The sequence below is a fragment of the Platalea leucorodia genome, assembly GCF_965183815.1.
Source record: "Platalea leucorodia genome assembly, chromosome: 1".
Classification (NCBI taxonomy): Eukaryota; Metazoa; Chordata; class Aves; order Pelecaniformes; family Threskiornithidae; genus Platalea; species Platalea leucorodia.
Window position 1 is genome coordinate 47964108 of NC_138823.1, and position 23243 is coordinate 47987350.

The 23243-nt window shown below is 42.3% G+C and overlaps 2 protein-coding genes across 3 annotated transcripts in view; both read left to right on the plus strand.

Moving 5' to 3' along the window:
* LOC309597500 (ras-related protein Rab-10-like) overlaps window positions 1-10312 on the plus strand; it is a gene marked incomplete at its 5' end in the record, with an annotated part of 32186 nt that extends 21874 nt beyond the window's left edge. The window contains 2 exons of the mRNA XM_082326953.1: window positions 562-663; window positions 10121-10312. Of these exons, the coding sequence (XP_082183079.1) occupies window positions 562-663; window positions 10121-10195 (177 nt within the window). The 3' untranslated portion in view covers window positions 10196-10312. The remainder of the gene's footprint in view (window positions 1-561; window positions 664-10120) is intronic.
* Window positions 10313-18745: 8433 nt separating this feature from the next.
* The window catches only part of GAREM1 (GRB2 associated regulator of MAPK1 subtype 1), a gene marked incomplete at both ends in the record, with an annotated part of 99578 nt that continues 95080 nt past the window's right edge, over window positions 18746-23243 (plus strand). For both annotated transcript variants that reach the window (XM_082306768.1, XM_082306769.1), the window contains one exon: window positions 18746-18866. In XM_082306768.1, coding sequence (XP_082162894.1) covers window positions 18746-18866 — 121 coding nt within the window. The remainder of the gene's footprint in view (window positions 18867-23243) is intronic.

Genomic DNA, 23243 nt, shown 5'->3' on the forward strand with positions numbered 1-23243 from the left:
TCAACCAACGTAAAGTCTATGCTGCCCTTTTCTTCTAAGTATTTTCTCTCTTGTCCTATTACCATAATATATTTTTGCATACGTATCTGTTCTTTGCTTGCCTATTATCTCTGTGCTTCTCTCTCTCTGGTAAAAAGGAGCATCTATTTCTTATATTTCATCACACCTCTTTCTCTACAGTTTTTGTCACATTTTATCTATACTTTTCTGCAGACACTCCATTAGTTTCCTCTAAATAATTGCCTAGGAGACAGTTCATTTTCCAAATAAATCAAAACATTGAGAACAGACCCACTAGAGTTTATTCATATTTACAAGTAAAGATAGGTTAAAAAAGCCGTTTTGAAAATGCAAAAATTTAAGAAGAATGTTTTAAGAGTTACCTGAAATTTATAAACTGAGGATGAATGTAGCGTACTTTACTGAGCTGACATTTACTTAGTCAGTGTTTATATAGCATGTTAGAAGCTGTCAGATCTCCTCCATATCTCTTGCTGTTAGTATTAGGAAGTGTTTTTTTCCTGAAGACTATTCATCCCATTGCCTACATTTGTTTTTCAGCTTGCTTGGGAACACGGAATACCCTTTTTTGAAACAAGTGCTAAAGATAATGTGAACATTGAGGAGGCATTCTCAGTCTTGACTAAGGAAATACTTGAAAAGGTAGGCTCCTTTTCTGAGTAGAAGGAAAATGGGAGATTTTTCTTGACAGATTGGGTAAACAAGGTTGTAAATACAGAAGAGGTTTAGCAAAGCACAGCCAGTGCTGGTTTTGCATTATGGAGTTAATATTTTGGGGGGATCCTGTAGCTGTAGACATACAGACGAGGAACATGGGGCAGAAGAATTGTGGGAGAAGAGAACAACAGAAGAGGGGAGCAGGTAAAATACAGTTCAGAGAGAAGGTGAAAATTCAGGAAAACTGCATTTCTGGCTTTCCTTCCCACGCTTCTCTTCAAAGGAGAGGTTAACAGCTCTAGAGTAGTTCCACTTCTGTGTCAGGAAGATTCCTTTTTCCTGTAGATTTCTGCAGAATACGCACACTGTGAAGGTGCTGCATGCTGATGGAATGAACGGACCTTTTATGTTCAGCAATCAAATGTTTTGTCCAAAGTTCATAGCTGTTTGTTTGGATGATTTACGCTAGTGCTTTTGAAGTTATTAGGACTTAAAAGATTTGAGTTAATTAGTGGTAGAATCAATATCGTAGCTGTCAGAGTCAGCATCTCTAGCTGCCTTGAGTGTGTTGGCTTAAAGGTCCTTATTCCTCGGAGTTGCAATACTTTTGTAGGACTGAATTATTGTTAATTAGCTCTGAAAATGTTTTGCATTGCAATTTATTTTTGGACAGTAGAATATTATTTTAGACATTAATGGATGTTCTTCATGCAATGTATTATCATTGCCATTCATCACCAATATTAGTTATACAAAACTAACCTTCCATTCCGAATACTCTTGAAGTCATAATAAAGATAAATGAGCAAAATTACTGACAAAGTCACAAGTTGCAGTGTTTTGATTAAGTAGCCATAGGGGATGGTCAGAATAATAGCTCAGGGCTGGACCGCTGCTAAATCAAGGTCCTGTTGTATTATACAATAACACAAACTGTAGTTGGTTATTTTGGGGGAGAAAAAAAAAGAAAAAAAAAGCTTTTGATTCCTTTAGCATGAAAATGAAGCTCAGCAACTCAACAGTCAAATATCATTTACAACAGGAGGATAATGGCAGGTCCTTCAATAGTTGGCAAAAAGTCTCAAATAAGATAACTGATTTTCTTGTAAATGAAAAAGACATTGTCTACTGTAAATATATTTATTAGTATGAAACATGAAATCTACAAAACAATAGCTACGATCATAAGTGTTGCAAACACAAATATGTGTGAAGCGAGCATTTCTGCACAGTGCATTGGAGTAAGATCCGAGCGAATCCTCTGCAGCATGCAGCAATGATGTTTGGATATTTCTCACATTAAGATTGCCTGCACTTATTTTACTTTAAGTGGAACTTTAGTATTCTACTCATCTTCATGAAAATTCGTGGGTTTTGTAGTGTGGACATGCCAAGAAATTCAGACCATGTTGAAAATGTCATACTGCTGCATGGCTTTAATTAGAACTGCTTGAGAATACAGTTGTACACTCTGTGTGCATGTATGTGTGTTTGGAGAATACATCCATGAGAATTTGTCAAGTTTGTCTGTAGTAACATTTCACCTTATCTAGAAATGTTTGCAATCCCTGATGGGGCATCACATACCATTATTTTGATGTATAATTTGCCATTTTTAGTGAAATGCATTTGTTGATTTAAACGAGGACTCCTTTAGCCCAATTGGTTTTGCCACTGGCCTGATAAGAAAGAGTTTACAGTAAAAAAATAAATCTACCATACAGTTTCATCATGGTTTTCAGGTTCGACAAAATAATTTGCTTGTTCACAAAACTGTGAAATCTGAATGTAGTACTTGAATTTTAACTTCCTCTAACTGATAAAATTTTGGAGAAGGGAAAATGCAGTAGGAAGTGTGACTAGTAGCTGTGAAAAATGACATGATAGATGCCAGTCTGAGATCACTTCAGTCGTACATCCATTCTGTAGTGGTAAAATATGTACTTGCTGATTGTAGAAAGAAGATACAGCTTTGCACAGTGTTTTGGCCCGAGACACCCATGTCTGAGGTAGCAGGATACCGGGCCTCCCTTACTTCTGCAATAGGACCACCTGTCCCAGACTGGTGAGATGCCTCAGTGGAAGCATGTTATTGCTTTACCAGGCCCACAGAGGAAACTCGTTTTAAGGAACTCCCTAGAAAAGTCTATTATGGCCATGCTTTGGGAAGTATGCGGAGATCATTCAGAAGTAAGACAGATAAGCAGGACAGGCTGGCAGGCAGCGGACCATTTTCAGGTGCATTGCAGTAGGCTGTATTAATTTGAGGAAATCTAGGACTTTTTGTATACACGCTTGTTCACCATCTACTATGGGCATTTCTTTATTAACTAAATCAACAGAAAACACTCCTGTAGATGGGGAAGATCAATGTCCAGAGTTACAGAGCTCATACAGAAGTAATGAGCTTCTTGATTCTCTTGAAATTTAGAACAAGTTGAGGTTCAGTGGAGGACTGGGAAAAAAACACATTAAAATGTGTCAGACATCAAAAAAAGAAAGGCAAGTTTGTATTGTTATTATTTTGTGTTGCATTTTCCTATCTCTTCTTTTGTGGTTTTACTCGTAGTGGACCTAAGGGAGAGAGAAGACTTCTGTATCCCAGTGATTCAGATAGATAACTAAAGCACTGCTTGGCCTTTCAGATATTTATCATCTCAGCCATGCTATGCTGGGTCTCAGTCCTACACCTCTAATTTACATCGGTAGTAGTCTCATTAAAACAATCAGATGTTATTTGACAGCTTACATTGGTAACAGCTAAGGAGTCATGCCATATTTTTGAGAACTCATGATTTTCAAACCAATCAGTTAATAATAACTGATTTGATTGTATTCGAAAGGCTGCAGTGGAAATGAATGTTAATGACACAGCTTATTCCAGAGGTTTGCTTAGACATGTTGACAAATAACAACAGTATTTTATTTATTCACAATTGTTAATGAGTCTCAGATATGCCTAAACCTGTTCATTAATAGATGGCAGCTGTTCCTTAACAATGCTTCTGGTTGCCAGTGAACTATTTGTCCTTGTGAGTCAGTCCTCAAAAAACCAACCAAAACCAAAAAAATACCACCCAGAATACAGTTAGTATTTCCACTTTTGTGTTGTTTGGTTTCATGGCTGATGAGCAGTACTCTTCTCAACTAGCTGTTTAAAAAAATATTACAAGCCTTTGTATTTCTGTCTTTGTGGGTGTGGTAGTTGGTATTTTTCTAAACTAGAAGCAGAAGGAGGGAAACTGTATTCAACAAAAAGAAAAAAAAAGGGTTTTTTTGCCATTTCTGAAGACTGCTATACAACTAACCAAAACTTATGTTCTGTCTACCTCCCAAGAGTGATTGAATACTAAGATTGTTTTAATAGAATGTTAAGTAAACATGTATCTGCTGAGCAGAGAACAGTCCAAATCCATTTAAGAACTTTCCCTGTGCTGTTGAGATTAACATTTAACGTTTAACAGCTGGATGTCATTTGAGATGAACATTCAGAAGGAGCAGGTGTCAATTCTGTCCTTCCTTGATCTCTTTACCTTCCTCTCCTCTGGCAACAAGATTTTTGAGATTACAATGTGTGTCCAATTCCTTTGCTCCTAAAGTACCTTGGGAACTTGCTAGCTGATTTTAAACAAATTTGACAGGTCAAACTAAAAGATAATTAAGCTCCTGAGGAGTTCCTTGAAAATCAGGTGCTGGGCGGAGGAGAGGCAGAGTACTCTGCAGAAGGAAAGTCTCCAGCATTACTTCATACAGTATTAGACAGAGGTGAGTACACAGAGAGATTTAAAAAATGCTCCGACCAGCTGCTCCAGCTGGAGCTTGCATCACAGATATCCAATTTAATTCACTGCAAGACCAAAATCCATAGGAAATCAGATTTCATTATTGCCAAGGTTCATGGAATTGTTAGTTTGTCCGAAAGATTCCTGTGTCTCCAGCAGTGCACTTTCAGTGTTTCTTTATTATCCTCAGTCACGCATGGAGCCCCAGGCTTTATTTGCCCTTTATTTATCTTGTACTGACCACAGAATATTAATTTCTTCGTGAGGTTTTTCATAATGCTTGTAATGCTGTATTTTAGATCTATTTTAGATTTTTATCTTCATAACCTTCTTAGTAACATTAGGTAGTATATTCAGCATTGCACACATGGGAACCAAGGTACAGAGATTAAAGCAAAGAGGATAAATGGTACCGACTCACTTAGTGCTGGTGCAGTGTAGGGTATAATTTTACTACACTATCTTATTTAATTAAAAAAAAAAAGTTCTGGACATTGAATGAGCCAGATACTCTTCTGGAAACAGTAGCATATAATTAGGGCATGTAAATCAAAACTTAATCATTATGTTTGAGTACAGGGGATGAGATTCATCTTAGCACGCAGCCTTAGCCAGCTAAAATTTACATGACTAGTCTGGTGTGGTTGTCTGGAATCATCTCTAGTCAATGAAGAGAGATGCATCTTTTTAGGATAAAATTGTATTCTGGAGGTGCCTTTCTCTCTCCGTTGATTATAGAGGACTCCGTATCTCTGTATATATGGTTTCATATGATTAAAGTTAAATAAATTAAACTCCAGGAGACCAAAGGAATGTTACACACTTGACTTACTTCTGGCATTTGCTGCTTCTGCAAGATCCTGACTTTGAAGTCAGATTGCTCTCTAAAATAGAGTTTTTGAGGTACAACTGTATTAATCTTTACATAGACGATCTGTGGGGTTGAGGAACCTTAGAGTAGCAGCACAGCTGTCTTCTCAAGTTTGTGAAATAACTAATTGCAGGACAACATTGTTATAGTCTATGTGGTATTAACAGAAGAGGGAGATAGAGACCCACACTCTGCCAGTGGGTTAGATGTTTTAGACATTGTGAAACAGCAGGCTGTGGGAGCAAGGACATCATCCCCATTTCTTGAGGAAGGTGTTCTGCAGCAGTTCGATCCTCCTGTGCCTGACCCCGTATCCTCTTCTGCTCCTGTCCCTGTCCCCCCAGTGATCGCTTTCCCTGCTAATATATCCCTAGCTCTTGCTGGATACTGCTTGTGCCCTGTCCTGCCCGTTCCTGCTGCGAGAGGACTGTCTTGCATTTTGAACAAGTAATTTGAATTGCCGCATACAGGGAAGATAGATACACATCAAGAAGACGGCAGGACTGATCTTAATAACTGAGCTCTCTCTACTGGCAGTTCAGGCACAGAAGTCACATGAACTTGGTTGCATGAAGTTCTCTGCCATGCTTTGTCACTTTGTCAACTATCGCTGTTAAATACAAACAAAATTATTGTGGTCATTAAGTATGATCATTTTGTCATTAGAGAGAATAAAAATCCCTGGAATTTCAAGAAGTTATAAATAATAGTAACTTCAGTTACAGTCCCTTCTGCTTGTTTCTCTAAAGCCCATAGTTTTCCCACAGGCACTCCAGGTCTGCCTTTCTTGAGGGCATTGAAATGCATAGGGTAAAATTCTTCCAAACCCATAGTGAACCCCACTTCCAAAATAACTAAACTAGTATCAAAATACCAAGAAGTGGTGCCAGAGTAGGTGAATCCAACTTGCTATGAGAGTGGTAATTTGAGCAGTTTTCCAGCAAGGAACAGGCAGCTGATCTTAACTAAGATGTATAAATTTACTCCATTAGAAGCTATTCAAAGAGCTTCCCTTATTTTTTGATGATATTTCCCTTTGTATACCAGCTTAGCTTTCTTTCCCTGATGGAAAAAAAAAAAGGGGGGCAAAAAAAATTTGGCATCTGAGCCATCTCATCACAATTCCTGTGTCTAGAAGTTAGGCATCTATTGCACAGGCACGATACAAACTCTGCTTAGAGCTGGGGAGGAGAGACAGCCAGCTGTGGAGAGCAGTTCATCCCATCTGATTTTCTCCACTGATTCAGCAGAGAGCTTAAAACTAGCTTAAACACATGGCTATCTGTTAGGTGAGACATGTCTGCTGCGCTATTTAACAGGAAAAACTAGTATTTGATAGCAGGAGGTTTCAACGTCTTACTGAAATACTGCAGGGTAGAGCGGCATCTGTGTCTGTGGTGGTCTTCACAAAACCCCACTCTGCCCAAGATGCTGAAATGGAAATCTGAGCTTCTTGGTACCATTTTGGTTCTTCTCACCTTTTCACCATTTTCAGCTGTTTGTTGGCTGGCTTGTTGGGGAGTGAGCTCCAACAGGCTGAGCTGAAATCTGAGCTGGAAGCGTTAGTGTTCAGGGAGCCCTGAAGAAGGAATGCTGCCCGCCTTGTTCTCGCAAGTGGGAGAGATTTACATACCTCCCTGCTGTAATTTCAGGAGAGGAGGGTGCCCCACCTCTTCCAAGGCTTGGCTGAAGTTGAGCACTACCTGGGATTGCTTGATTGTTCCTTCAGTGCCTTACGCAGGGCTCGTAGTATCTCTTCAGGTTATGAATGTGCACTTCTTACATGTGTGTATAGCACATTTGCTTAAATGAATCCCGGGCCCTTATTTGCTTGATGAAGATCCTGTATGGAATAGTCTTATCAAACTGAAGTGATTCTTAAAGTCCTCAACTTTCAAATGGCTTTTAAAATAAACTATTACCTCTTCTTTATTTGTGGAGAGGTGGTTTTTGTCTTTCTGTCCTGGCTAATTTGTTGATGAACTACCATCAGATAATGATTTTACAGATTATATGAACCATTTCATTGTCAAATATGTTTCACCATTCTTAATCACTTACAGTACTGAGGATCCTTGCTAAGGATACATGAACAGCTTACTCACCACCCAAAAGCACTATTAAGTAGTAAAATATTTGCAAATAAGCATCTTCAGTGTTTAAGGAACATGCAAGTTTCTCCCCTTTAACTGAAACCATGAAGTTAGATATCACCTGCAACACTTTCAAATTACCTGTTTCCTCTGAAGTTAAGTAAGTGAAACCTGAATTCTGAAGTTGTTCAAACAGGGATTTTTCTAGAACTCTTTTACTGCTTAAACTGAATTTTTTTCTTTGGAAGAAAAAGCAGGGGTGAAACAAAACCTACTTAGTTTATGTCCACAATAATCAATGCTCAGTGTTATTTCTTGGTCTCAATAGAGTGAATTTAAATTTCTTACTGTACCATGATCTTCCAAAGCTCCCCCAACTCCCCTGCCCCGCATCTTATCTCTAAACCAGAGCGGTGTCTTATTCTTTGAGATGACAAGGTTGTAGTTGTGTACTTTTGTTCTGCCTTGCTCCCTCTTTTAAAAAGGTCTTCATACTTTACATTTACTGTCTACGTTTGAAGACTATCAAATACCATCTCCACCTAGCACAAATCATAATGGCTAATGCCTGTACTCAAGCACCTTACACAACTGTGTAAAAAAATTAAAACAAATCAGAAGTTATGAAGCTGCATGTTGGAATTTGTGCGAACTCTGAAGGGTAATAAAAATGTTATGTCTGTTGGTACTTGTCACTCCAACAAAAAACAAGTAAAAGTGCACAACCTGTATTTCTTCATACATGATTTATATGTGACTAATGACAAGTAATTCCTAAAATCAGTAAGTCACAGTCTTCCAGTACCCTAGGGTCAGAACAGTAAGTGTTAATAATTTTATTGATGACAGCTTAGGCATCCATCTTGAGGTTTAGACACTATGACACCTTTCCTGCCTCTGTGCATCACTTCTGAACCCTTCCCAGGTGTTTCATCTTCTCCCCCAGCGGCGTGCACGGTGGAAGCCTCCCGGGGTCCCTGCAGCCCCAGGGAGGAAGGGGCTGAGCCACTCTCTTCGTGGGTTTGGCCCTGGCACAGGGCAGCCAGCGTGCTGGAAGAGCTAGAATTATGGCTACAGAAGGAAAAAAGAAACAAATTTTGCGCATCTTCTCCAGAATTTTAGGTAATGACTAAAAAATTAAAATAGTGTTAAATATTCTCAGCCCAAGAGTCATAAAGCTTATTGTAACGTGGAGGAACCTTTTATTTTCCCCTCATTTTGATTCAGCTGAGTAATTTTAGATGAACCTTTCTGGATGTAGTCAATGTTCGACTACCCTGTGACATTGTTTGTGTAAGTAAGTTCTCAATTCTGAATTATAATTAGCAGTGTACTACATGATGCCTTTTCTCCCCTCTTCCTTTTTTTTCCTGTGCTTTGAATTTCATGAATTCCAGCTTAGATAGCTGTCCTCTCTGGAAGTTTCTCTTTATTGTCAGAAATTGTTGTTTATGGCTGTTGGGTTTGGGTTGAGCGAGGAATGTGGTGAATCCAGTGGTTGCACTTACTTCTCTGTGTGTCATTAGATACTTGGTAAACCTGCCAAGAAGCAGGCAGGAGAATGGCAAGTAGAGATGTTAGGACATTTTTTTTCCTAGGCGTGTGACAATATTTTGTATGTCTTTGTGCCTGAGTTCAGGGTTCAGTGTTCATAGTTTTAGAGTACAAGATTGCAACATGTACTCGTACTGTATTGCACAACTGGGTTTGATTGTTTCTCTGGTCAGTACTAATTATTGAGTTGAGTTTATTGCTGAAAGTCCTGGTTTTGCTGATTTTTTTTTTTCAAATCTGCTTTTGCAATCAGTACATAAATGTTTTACAAGGGTGGAGTGCTATTTTGATAGTTTATCTTGGTAAAGACTGAGTTGTTTCTATTTGGGGGTATTCCTGGTTCTTAAATAGAGGCAAGAAAATAGAGAATTTTAGTGAATTTCACAAAAGAAGTTAACATCCTTTATAACAATTAATAGCCTGTTCCTTTTTTTAATGGGTACTACACCAGGGGAGGTTTAGATTGCATATTAGAAAAAAATCCTTCACCGAAAGGGTAGTCAGGCACTGGACCAGGCTGCCCAGCGAAGTGGTTGAGTCCCCATCCCTGGAGGTATTTAAAAGTTGTGTAGATGTGATGCTTAGGGACGTGGTTTAGTGGTGGACTTGGCAGTGCTAGGTTAATGGTTGGACTTGATGATCTTAAAGGTCTTTTCCAACCTAAACGATTTTATGGTTCTATGATGTTCTATATTTCCCTATTCCTTTCAACTGGAATTTTGCACCCCGTGCTCAGTACTTCAAAGATTAGCGTACTTAACTGCAAATTAGTGAGAATTGGTGTAGTCAACAGAAAACCTGTACATCTGGAACAATTCCTGTGAGTAAAGATTTACAGCATCAGTTCATGTGGTTTGTAGTGTCTCCTCAAAAGACACTTTGTATCATCTGTCACCTTCAGAGTTAGGAGAGATGTTTGAGGCAGCTAAAGGATGTAAATAAACCAAGCTGGGACTTGCAGGGGCATCAGTCTCCATCTAATTTATTAGAAAATGGCAATCTTTTAATGAAATATTCAAAGGAAAAATATATCCAGTTACCCCACCAAATCTTTTACATATTAAAATATGTGAAAATTCAAGCTTTTCAACTGTTGTGTTCTAGTTATCTTAATTACGTGTTTGCTTTTGTTTGTTTTACAGAAATCCTGTGTATTATATGACTTAGATGTTGTGGCTTTAAATGAAAGTAAGAAGAGAACCTGCTGTGCATTCTGAAATATTGTTCCTTATTTCATTTTCTCTTCAGAAGATATTAACTATTGCAAAGGAACATACAAGATTTTAAATGTGAGCCTGTAATCCAAAAAACCAGTATTTAGGCATCCTTTGTATTACACAAACTTCATTGCCAAATGTTTTGATATGTTTATATTATATTTTCATATTTTTTGTGTGAAGTTAAAACAATTATCTGACTTTGGAATTATTAGATGCATCACAAGATGACTGCATTTGCGTACAGATGTTTGCAGAAATGAAATCTAAGTGTACTAATTTTCTCTTATTAAAAAAAAAAAATAACTTGACTTTTTTTTTTCTGTGTTATTTATACCAGATTTGTAATGTAATGAACATTGACATCATCACACAGGCAACCTTCGGATATATAAAATCACTTATGCTGTCCCCCAGATAACGTCTCTTTAAGTAGCTGATATTTACTGCAGTCCCCTAAGATAATTTTCTTGGAATTTTTGGCTTTCTTTCTTTTATATCCATTTCAGAAACGTATGTGTTTTAATTGAATATCCTTGAACAGGGAGGCTGCAAACGGAGGGCTGAGAGAAAAGAATAAGTCATATACAAGATCAGTATGTTGTTGGACGTTCCTTAGAAGGCAGAAAACATGGAACAACAGAATGCATCCAGTAATAATTATCTTGCTGATATAAACTTTTATCGTTCTATAAATAATTCATGCAGGTGTTAGCAGCATACCTGCATTTTCAGATGTTCCTTTTGTTGTAAATGATCACAATATTAAAAGGGTATGCAGTGCTTGTTTGATAATGTGAGATATTTATGTTATTTTCTTAATGTACAAATACACCAGGTATCTGATTCTGCTCATTTAGATCTATTTTATACTGGTATGTAATATCTTTAATTTCAGTGGAGGATGTCAGATTTTATTTAAATTTAAATGAGGGCAGAATCAGGATGCCAGCTTCTTTTTCTTTAATCAAAAGCAAAGAGAACACAAACCTGCAGGACACACACAAAGCAAACACAAGCTGGGAAATCTGAAGAATGGTGGTGATTATATTGTCTTTTTATTAATTTTTTTTTTTTTGCCTGGGAGACGTGGTTCTTGCTGATTATTAAATTTAATTGTTTTATCACCATTTGTGAACGAATACTACTACTGTGCAAAATTGTGTTGTGAGCTATCCCAGCACATACAGAATAACTAACTCCACTGGCTTATCCTTCTGGAATGTCACTACCCTCCCGAAATATGCCTGCTTCTTTTTTGAGGGCTGTTTGCAGATTGTCATAATATCAAATTATTATTAAATTTGGTATTGAGACAGTGAGCTCAACTGGAAAATGCCTTCTGAAGGACATGGGACCTAAGGTGCCTGAGCACGCTGCCAGGTTACTGTGCCACTAGGCCATTTAGTATGCTTGCAGAAGGGGGGTGAAAGGATGGGAAGGGCTACATATTTACAGCCACTCCTGACTACTCATCATGGCCAGTCGTTTAAGCTAGCGTTTAGAGCAAAATCTGAAATCAAGGAACAAAGGATAATCCCTGCCTTAGTTACAACCATAGCAGAGGAAGAAAATAGTGCTGGAAGGGATTTCGAGAGGCTGTCGAGGTCCTTGTCTTATCTCAGCCTCAGATCAGCTGTCCCTGCCATGCTGCAGGAAGATGTTTAGAGACCTGCAGTGATGGAGATTTCACCGTCTCTCTGAGGGGCATCCAGTCCTTACTTAACTGGTTTGGCAAGCAGGAAGTTTCCTAATACCTAACCTAACTGGTACACGTGGAAAGCGGGTTCTGCCTTTCCTCTTATGTAGGTGAACACCTCTGCCTGCCCTCACTCTTCTCTTCAGGCCAGAGAGCTCCTGTCCCTTCTACCTTCCCTTGTACTTTGGGTTTGCAGAATCCTTTGCCATTTTTGTCTCTCTCCTCTCGATGTTTTTGAGTTGGTTCTCAACTATCCTGGAGTGTAGACCTGAAAACTGAGCAGACTATTCCAGTTTAAATAACAACAGCTGGATAGATTAAAATTATTTTTTCATTATCTTATTTATGATACTCCTACTTACGCTTTCCAGCATCAGCATAATGCAAGGTAGCCTAGCAGTGCTCGTGATCCGTAATCTCTTTTCTGAAGAACTGCTTTTTTATCCTGGTACGTACCTGTGCAGTTGATATTCCTTTGTAGTGTAGAACCTTCTGTTTCTCCTTATTCGGTGGCATTTCAGTTTCCCCAACCTGCCAAGATCCTTCCGAATTGTAATGCTGTGCTCCAGCGTAGTTGGAGCCTCTTCCTGTAGATAAAACGTGAATAAGTATACTCAGGTTAGTCATCAAAGATGTTGATGAAAGTACTGAATAGTTCTGAATCCAGGACAGATCTCAGGGAAATCCCATTCAATGTACCCTTTCAGCTTGGCAGTACTAATTATTTCCAAATAATTTTGCACTCATTTTGTATACTTGTCTAGACCGTATTTTTTTCAGTTAAGAGCACATTATATGAAACCCTATGATCCTCACTCTTTCTAACCTATCCACAAAGGCTGTTACCATCTGACAGAAGTAGACTAGACTGATCTGGTATTATTTGTTACTGACAAACCCATGCTGTTACTTCTCATATCTTTACTTCTAGATTCTTGCAAATGGTTGGATTACCTATTGTTTGGGGTTTTTTTAGTAGAAATTCAGCTAACCAGTTTGTAGAGCTCTTTCCTTCCACCCTTTGAAAGAGATGCAATCCTTCTGGAGTTTTCTGGAACCTCACTCATTCTCTGTTGATTCTTGGAGATAATCATTAGCAGCTCTAACATTGCTTGAACCCTAAGGGAGTTTCATCAGGTCCAGTCTATCCAAAAATCTTTAACTTATCTAAGTATTTTCCAGTCTATTTCTTAATTTTTCTAGCCTAATCTTAGACTTTTGTCAGTGGTGCTAGCAGTGAAATCATATCCGCCTTCTTAAATTGAAGACTGAGGTTAAAAAAGGCATTAAGGATACTGGTGTCTCAGCATCACCAGTCATTAGGTGATGACTAAATAGATTTTCCCCTCTATGGAATAACAGACCAATTTTTCCTTTGGTCTTCTCACTATGCATCTTTCCAACATCCTTGCTATCTTTTAAATCCAATTTTCTAACATTTTGGTACCTTATCTTTCTGGTTTTGTCCATACATAGTCTATACATTTATTAATACTTTAGTAATCTGACCTACTTTCTACTTTCTTTCCGGTCATTGAAGATCTGAGGATTCAGCCAAGTTAGTCTTCGTGTCACTTCCTCTCCTTCCTCTGTGTAGATCAAATTCTGCAGTTTTGCCTTCAGCAGTGGATCTCCAATGAACTCTTAGCTGTCCTGAACTCGCTGAAGTTTCGCTACTAGTTCTCTGAGTTTAAGTCTCCCCTTAGTTCCTCCTCCTCTTCCTAACAACGAAAATAGATAAAAGATGGTCAGATTGATTAATAATTTTAACTTCTTCTCTGTATAACTGATCAGAATTTCAAATACAGGAATTTCTTCTATACATTTTTCCTTCTCGCAGTGTTTTCTACTGCTTGTGGCATAGGTATGATCCAGTTGATGGCCCACCTTAGGGAGATGCAAATATTTAGGTTCCCACGCAATGTTTGCAGGATGCCTTACCCCTGCTAGCTGATGCAGCGTGCTTCACCTAACACTCCAGGTAGCATGAGTGCTCTCGTCTTCACATCTTTTGCTCTCCTGGAGCAAAACAACTGCCTTTTTCTAAGCATATGCATTGTGGACTACATTCACAGGAGCATGCCACTGGGGAAAAACCACCACTCTCACTAGAAGGGACCAAAAAACCTCCCACCAAACTACAACACTCTGTGTTTGGAGGCATTTTCCCAACTAGAAAATAGGATTTAAGTTGAGAGCATTATCTTCATTTAATTCTCTCCAAAGCTGGCCGGATAGTGTTGCACAAATTCCCACAGATGGAGTTTTTAGAATAAATAAAGAAGGGATTTGACTGGCAGAAGGAGGACACCTCTTACAGTGAAACAGAAGATAAAAGGTGAATGTTCACACCAGACCCTCAGATCTCTTTAGAATACCTTGCATGAGCAAAGATTGCTTGGATTTTGCAGTAAGACAGGAACAGCATTCTCTTTCAAAACATGAGATGCACAGACATCAACTATATCAAATGCCTTGTTCTCTTTCCCCTTGCCCGCTCGCCTCAGAGAAAGGCGGGTATTTAGGATCTGATTCTGAAATGATGGCTGCATCTCCTGTTGTTTCCCATTGGACTTGTAAATATTTATTATGAAAATCAGGCCTTTGATAGAAAGGCAAATCACATGTAGGAAGAAGAAATGCAAATTCATGCGGGTTTATAAAGAAATACTATGATGGCTTCACATGAAACTTACTGTATAAGGCTCAGAGTTTTATTTGGTGTATGCATACTACAGTGTAAAGTGTGTTAACCAGATTCATACTAAAATTGGTTTGCTGTGAACAGCGCCATTTGAAACGTTAGCATAGATACGAACTGATGATGATCGAAAATGCTTTAAGAATTATTTTATTAGCAATGGAATAAATATATACTAGAGATTTTACAGCCTGCTGCATTTCTTGGGGAGGAGTGGCTGAAGAGCTGCCTGGCAGAAAAGGACCTGGGTGGGGGTGTTGGTTGACAGCCGCCTGAACATGAGCCAGCAGCGTGCTCAGGTGGCCAAGAGGGCCAATGGCATCCTGGCCTGTATCAGGAATAGTGTGGCCAGCAGGACCAGGGAGGTGATAGTGCCCCTGTACTCGGCACTGGTGAGGCCGCACCTCGAGTACTGTGTTCAGTTTTGGGCCCCTCACTACAAGAAGGACACTGAGGTGCTGGAGCGTGTCCAGAGGAGGGCAACGAAGTTGGTGAAGGTTCTGGAGCACAAGTCTTATGAGGAGCGGCTGAGGGAGCTGGGGTTGTTTAGTCTGGAGGAGGCTGAGGGGACCTTCTTGCTCTCTACAACTACCTGAAAGGAGGTTGTAGCGAGGTGGGGGTCGGTCTCTTCTCCCTAGTAACGAGTGATAGGACGAGAGGAAACAGCCTCAAGCTGCGCCAGAGGAGGTTTAGGTTGGATATTAGGAAAAACTTCTTCACCAAAAGGGTAGTCAGGCACTGGAACAGGCTGCCCAGGGAAGTGGTTGAGTCCCCATCCCTGGGGGTATTTAAAAGACGGGTAGACGTGGGGCTTGAGGACATGGTTTAGTGGTGGAGTTGGCAGTGCTAGGTTAATGGTTGGACTTGATGATTTTAAGGGTCTTTTCCAACCTTAACGATTCTATGATTCTATGATACTATAAATGTGTTGTGAAATCAGCATGAAAGTCAGTCAATTCAAAATGCATTTCAGAATAATTTCAGGAATTATTCTGAGTCCCCCTGCCACTGCTTATGGGTTTATGGTGACAATTTGCTGTTGATACATAAAGGCTGTCTCCGAACGCCGCCTGAAAGGCACATACACAAAACCTAAGGCATTGTGTAACAGAGGCCCTGGTCCCGAGGTGGATCTGCTCCCAGGGATTCCTCTTGAGGTCTGATGGCTTCGTTAGCATTTTGCACCAGTAGGAGACTCTGATAAGAGATCGCACTAAGGGATTAAGGTGTTGCTAGACATCAGAGAAATTATTATATCATCTAAAGTGTTAATTATACATAAGGTGCAGTTAAAACAAGAAATCATCCGAGATTCACATGTGCTGGTGATTTGAATACTGTGAATGTAATATTAGAATATATTTCAAGGAGGTTGAGCTATAATAGTTAGGACACATAACAAAGTCACTCTTAAGAGCTCCAGCGAGACATTTAAATACTAGTAAGCTTTATGATGTCTCTTTGCCTGGAAATAACTGAATGAAATTTAGATAGTATCTATCTAGAAGGTACACTTTTAAAAAATGCATGTTGTTCCAGTAGGACGGGTAAGAGTGGGTTGGGTTTCCAGTGGTTGGAGAGAACACAAAGACGGTTGTATGAAGACAGACTTAAAAGCTGTAGGACATCGAAAGCCATCTGAAGAATGAAAAAATCTTTAAAGAAAAATCAGCAGTAACTATTTCTGTGTGAGAGATGCATTTCTTCCCAGACAGCAGAAGTGCATGATGTCTGCGAGAAGCATACGCTGTGAAACCGTATCTATCCTGGAATTAATGATACCCAAGACAGCGTTTAAAACCAGTCCTTGACAGACTAGTGCTTCAAGTCCTGGTGAATCCCAGTCTGACCTGATCTGCTTTGCCTTATACACTGCACCCAATAACCTCGTCAAACCTGAACGAGTTAAAACCATGCTTTTGCTTTCCGTATTTCAACAATAATGCTCTTAGCTATTATATTACTTTGCACTTCAATAGCTTAATTCACTTAAGTTGTTCAAAGCATTTGATGAACTTTATAAAAGGGAAGCTACTTTGAAAAAAATCCAGTGTCATATTTTTAAAGCTAACTATTCTGGCAGATAGGATCTAACAGCAGCATGGCTGAGTGTAGAGAACAAAGGTTTTCCATAGCGCTGGGAAATCCCAGTGCCAGACTGTGTAGCTGAAGCATGGACCCACGTCAGGATGCAGTTCAAACCAACCCAGATCCATTTAAAGCCAGATAACTTGGGTTTTCTGTAATCCTCTGTGCTGACTGGCTTCCAGGGTCTTTGTTTCATCTTGGAGAGCATGGATAAAGTCCCAGTCTCTGTTAGCAGCGGAGCAGAACAAGAGCGTGTCTGTCTCGGCCCCGCTCGTGCTCGCGGTGCTGCTGGCACCAGCGGTTGCAGAGGCGGGCGGCAGCGGCTGGCCCCTTCGCCGGGCGCCTGAGGAAGGGCGAGCGGCAGGAGAGCCCTTCGCACAACGGCTCTGCCCCGAGCTCTGCCATCCCCAGCAGTCTCAAAGGCAGACACCGCCGAAGATGGAGCCTGGAGAGAGATGTTAGCTGTGGATGTTTTCAGTCATTTTACAAATCACTGGAAGGCACTTCTATGTTTCTCGTCAACAGTGCAGCCTTAAATGTAGCCAAGTTTACTGCAATAAAATAAACAGTTTTGACACAAAAGTGAACAAAATAAACTTAAGCGCAGTTCAATGCAACCACCCAGGAGTTAGTTTTTCTGGTTTAGTTTCCCAGAGTTTCTGCAGTCTAGCAGTCTGGAGATAAAATGCCTAAAAAACGATAACGTTAAATAAAATATCTTATGAAGATCATATAAGACTTCATGACTTAGGCCACTTTGAAAAGAGAAGCAGTAGTTGGATTTAAATTTTCCCATGGTCTGAAGACCCTCGAATATGCAATATATGTAATACTTGCATGTGCAGTAACAGTGATAGAAATAAATCGAAGATTTTCCTCTCATTTCTGTGCACTACTCTTCATCCTTTAAATACCCATCCATGGTTCACAGGTGAAAACTAAAAGATACATAATCAAAGTTGCCATCTAATTGGCCTCAAGCTGCGCCAGGGGAAGTTTAGGTTGGATATTAGGAAAAACTTCTTCACTGAAAGGGTGGTCAGGCACTGGAACAGGCTGCCCAGGGAAGTGGTGGAGTCTCCAGTCCCTTGGGGTATTTAAAAGAAGGGTAGTCGTGGTGCTTGAGGACATGGTTGAGTGGTGGAGTTGGCAGTGCTAGGTTAACGGTTGGACTCGCTGATCTTAAGGGTCTTTTCCAACCTTAACGACTCTATGGTTCTATGATTTATGATTTTTTTTATATGTAGGATGAATTTCACAGGCAAAGCTCCTATGCTAAATTAAACAGAAGACCCAATGCAACCCGCTTGCTCAAATTTGCTTTGATAAACGAAGCGAGACATTTTGTCTGCCAACTGTAACCGTAAAGGCGCGGGCAGAGGGATCCGCGTCCCCTCTCGCAGGGAAGCGGCACACGCGAAGCCAGGGGCCGGCGGAGGCAGAGGCCGGCGGGGCCGCCCCGCCGCGCACCCCGCCGCACCGCCTGCGCGGCCGCGCTCTCCCCGCCCCGCCGCTTCCCCGGGACGGGGCGGGGGACGCACGGGCACCTGCGGGGCCGCCCGACGGCTCCCCCCCGGCGCGGCGGGGCGGCGGGCGGGCTGCAGGTCGGGCGAGCGGTCGGAGGGTGGAGTGAGAGGGACGGGCGCGGCGGCGGCGGCGCTGCCCGCCGGGCGGGCGGCAGCCCGGCACTTTCCTTTTCGGCGCGGGGAGGAGCGGCAGCTGCGCAGGCGTTGCTCGCACCCTGTTGATTAGTCAGTGCTGGGATGGCGCTTCCTGGGCCAGGCGCGGCGGCGGCGGCGGCGGGCGGCCCCAGCCGGTCCCGGGGGGCGGCGGGAACAGCAGCAGCAGCCGCAGCCGCAGCAGCAGCAGCAGGCGCCCGGCGGGCCTCCCCTTCTGCCTAGCCCGGCATGTCCCGCGGCGGCCGGCGCTGAGCGAGGCGGGCTCCCTCCCTCCGTCCCCCCTCCCCGCTGGCCGCAGCCCCGCCGGGTGGGAGCACCCCGCCGGCGCTGCCTGTCTGGCTCCCCTCCCTCCCTCCCTCCCCTCCCCTCCCCGGGCCGGGAAGATGGACCCCGGCCCGCCGCTGGGCTGCAGCCTGAAGGACGTGAAGTGGAGCGCGGTGGCCGTCCCCCTGGACCTGCTCGTCAGCACCTACCGGCTCCCCCAGATCGCCCGGCTGGACAGCGGTGCGTGGGGCGGCGGGCGGCGGGCGGGGAGCGGGGCCGGGCGGGCGGCGGGGGCCGCTGCTGGGGCGCGCTGTCAGAGCCCCCGCGCACCCCCGTTCCTCCCGCGGCTGGAGGGAGCCGGAGAGCCCCGCGGCTCCCCGCAGTACTTTCCGTGCGGTCCTTCACGCCGACATCTGCCCTTACCGGGTGTCGGTGCAAGGCTTCGACTCGCATCGGAGTCCGTGCCTTGCTTTGCATCAAAATATCTGGGTAATATCCCCCCCCCCCCCCCCCCCCCCCCCTTGAGCGTGTGTGGCCAGGGCAGCTCGGCGAAGCCTGTTTGCTGTCAGCTGCCTGCCCCCGAGAAGGGTCCTCGCAGTCTCAAATGAAAACGCAGAAGGGCAGTCTTCAGTACTGGAGACCCAATAGTGTGATGAAGCGATGTTACGCCAAGGCCAAATAAGAAGCGATATTAAATAGCTAAGCGGGCAAAATCCCAAATGTAACACGCAGCCACGGACCTGTAAAAAGAGGAGTAATGTAAGAAGCCTTTACAGCCTCCAGATAACTTTTTATTACTGTTCACTTGCGTGCTCACCTGCAGTTTCCAAGTCTGCAGCTTTTTCTTTACTCCAGGAAATAAGAAACGAGTCTGACAGAATAGCTATGACAGCAGCGTTTTACCTTTCCTAGATACGTGTCTTAGAAAGTACTGTGTCAGCACAGAGAACTGAGGAAATATGGGGAATTTTTTATAAAGGCTCCTAATAGTGCATGTGTGTGTTGTGTGAAAACTGTCCAACTCTTCCATCTCTAAGGGAATGCAGAAGATGATAACTCACAAATCAGGAAAAATTTCCAGGCTTCTTCATTCGTTAGCTGATGAAGTCGCCTGGTACTTACACCATGAACAGTTAGATATATAGAACAGTTCTCTTATAAAGTTTTGTATTGATTTGAAAAGTTAAAAATGAGCACAGGCATTGTCCTCTGTTACTCCCCGGTGTGTAGGTCGAGACCAGGATTGGTTTATTACTTAACTGCAGTTCCCATAATCGAGTGATGATTCAAACTGGGGCTTTTTTGACTTTGTCCCTTGATTATGCTGTACTTTTCCTATCCCTTGTAGTGCTTCCTCAGAGCTGGCGCTCAGGAGCAGGTTAAAGAAAAGCTACTTTGCCTTTTTAACTGCAGCTGGCTGTTTTTCATGCTGTTGAATGTATATTGTCCTGTGAGAATGGCAAAGCTGGTATGTTCAGGAGTTCCGCGTGGTAATACCTTCTGTCACTAGAAACAGCTAAGATGGCCTCCAGTCACTGCACTTAAGGCTGTCAATTTACTTGAGATTCCTGGCAGTGATTCAGGCTTTAACAGAATGTACGTATTGATGACTTACTAATTTCTCTCTCTGCCTGCTGTAGTTCCCAGTCTCCCCGCTCCTCTTGTCTTGCTTCATTGGAAGGGACCTGGAAGAGCTTTGTGGGTAGATAAAAGTTTATGGGTTTTGAAGCAAGTAATTTTTTTTTTTTTTTTTTTTTTGGTCTTGTGTTAGACCTGGTGACAGGAATATCCCATAATTGTCGGGGAGATGAAGATGTGAATTTTGTGCAAAGGCTTTTTGTCCCATCTGCCACACTTAAAGCGTATGCACAGGCAAGTGGATGTAAACAGACCTGAGCTCTTTTGCCCGTGCCCTGAGATGGCCAGACGCGAGGCAGCTGTTGGTGTAGGTGTCCTGTGAGTAATGGTTCAACCCCACGCTAAGCCCTGCTAGGGGGCAGGCTCCTGTACGGCACTGTGCCAAGGGCTTTGGGTTGGAGCTGGTTGAGTTCTGGCCAGTTCAGCGTGGAGGCAGAGGCTCTTGGGTCTGCTTTTACCTACTTGTACAGACGTACCTTTTAGCTTCTGGGACTGCAGATGGCAGACGAAATCAATATTTTTAAAGAACACAGACGCCATGGTCTTGGTGGTATGAAGAGAGCTCTTCTTCTGTTTCCAGAGGAGGTTGTCTTGCAATAAGAGAAAACAGCCATGAATCAGCGCGTAGCCTCCAAAAGGAGGAAAGTTGGGAACGTGCAATGTTTGTAGAAATGACTGGAGCACCTGCTGTCCTGGGATGGTTGCTCTGCATCCCTGTCCTTGTCTTGCAAAGCTGTGGAGTGGAGCTCTATCAAGAATTTCTTGATGCAATACTGGAGAAAATAAATGCAGAGTCCAACCCAAACATGTGTCACCCAGCGCTCAGGAAGTTTAAGGCCACCTCTGTTAACAAAGTAGCGTCTTGTGCCAGTTTTATCAGGATGCAGCTCTTGTCTCCTCCGCACCCCTGCAGGTACAGCCTGCAGATACTCATCGATGGGTCAGGGTTTAGTTGCACAGAAATGGCCTGGTCTCTTCTTTAGGTGCTGAATTCCTCTCCCGATCAGCGGAAGCTACATGTGTTTCATGCTGTTGGAAATCTAACTACCTGTAGATGTCTGTCTTCAGTCACCTTTTGATGCCATGGCTGGCTTCTGTCTGTAGCAGTGGGTTGTTTCTAGGCTGGTTGTTTCAGTCATCATGAGGTTTTGTGAAAGCTGGAATGCGTTTCTTCTGGAGGACCAGGATGTAGAAGAGGATGGAAAGGCTGGAGATGTATTTTCTTCAGAAGCAGCTAGCCTTAGTGTGTTGTTTCTACATTTCTTAATGGAGTTTAGCACTCGGTGGATAATGTTCTTAGATGATACCCACACAAGATCTCCAGTTTTTCACTGTTGCTTCACCTTCAGGCCTTCCAGTTTCAAGGGGGAGAATGGGTATGATGAATGCAGTTTTATTCTTCGAGTTTGGATGTGCAGCTCCTGGAAGAATGCCTTTGAGTTGTTCAGTTTGATTTCTTGACAAGATGAAGTTATGAAATATTTATGCACGCTAAATTTGGTCCTCTGCTAAGAAGGGAGGGGTTTTCTTGATGGTATGGGATAAAGGAGGAATGGGAGGAAGTAGTCTGTCGTTACATCAAGATATAGTTGGAACTAGTTAAGCAACAGTGCCTACTTTATCCATCTAGAAGTGATAAATATGTCAACTTCTGTTTTTTTCAGATGAAATTTTAAGACTGTTCAGTTGTGTTCCAGGTTATGCTTTTGGATGCTCTTAAGCCATAAGTCAAGTGTTGCTCGTTTTAATCTGTTCATGTGTTTTAATATTTTGCTGGTGAATATTGTTATATTAATTGACCAAATACACTGAAAAAAAAAAAAAAAAGCTGTCACTCTTGAGAGGAAGAAAATGTTTTTTCTGTTTTTTTTTTTTTTTCAACATATATAACGGCTTCAGTATTTCTGGAGGATAACTCAGATACAAAACTGCTTAAAAGAGTGCTAAACACCATACCAAAGAAAATGAATGGAGTTTATTTCATGCTATGGAATTCACTGAGTGGGCTGTTCCAGATGAAAAGAAACAAGACCCGAAGAGCAGGAGAGGAGCGAGCTTTGTGCTGTTTTTTTCTTGTCCTCTCTGCCCCCCCACCCCCGCCCCGCCATCCTGGTCTGCGTTGTCACAGCCGAATCCCACCCCGGTGCCACCGAGAGGCTTGTGGGTGGGTGCAGTGGGGAAGAGGTTTCGGTCTGGGAACCTGCAGCAGAAAGAGATCTTATCAGAGTGTGGTTGTTGCAACAGGGCAAAAGGTGAACCTCACCGGTCTCTGAGAAAACATGGATGCGCGTGAGGCTTGGGTTGGCTCTCCTCAGATCATCGGTAGGAAAGGCTAAAAGCGAAGCTATGGCTATATTTTGTTGCTAATGCTGAAATGATGTTGTACGTGATTATCGCAGGGCTTTAGATTTCTGGTAATTATTTTTCTAGGGGTAATTTTGGAGGGTAAAAGAGAAATGCTATCAAGGTTAAGATCTGGAAAATATTGCTTTGCATAGAGCTGACCTTCAGGCCAAGCTTTTCTTGTAAGCTCACTGCTCCCTTCGGACTCCAAGAGTCTGTCATTCTTTTTCTTAGTGGGACTCCCTTTCCCCCAGCCACTGCTACTGCGTTTCCACAAGTAAAGAGCAGCCTTTGCTGGTAGGTAGTTTTCACCCGCAGACTGGGTACGAACTGGAAGAGTTCACAGAAATTCACAGCTTGTGTACAAAGACTAAAGTTTCTGGGATTAAGAGGGCATGTGGTCCCCTGATTTTATTTATTTTTTTTTCACGTGGGGTAAACATATTTCTACATGCTCTAAAATAAAAGAAGATGTTATGGAAACTGGTGCTCTTGGGATCAAACACAGTGGCGCTTGTCTTCAACTCCCAGAGAAGTGCTTCCCTACGGTGCATGGTGGGGAAACCATGCTGAACTTTTCGGGACGGGAGACCATGGATCATGATGAGCTACTGAGACTCCAGAGGAAATTCTTCT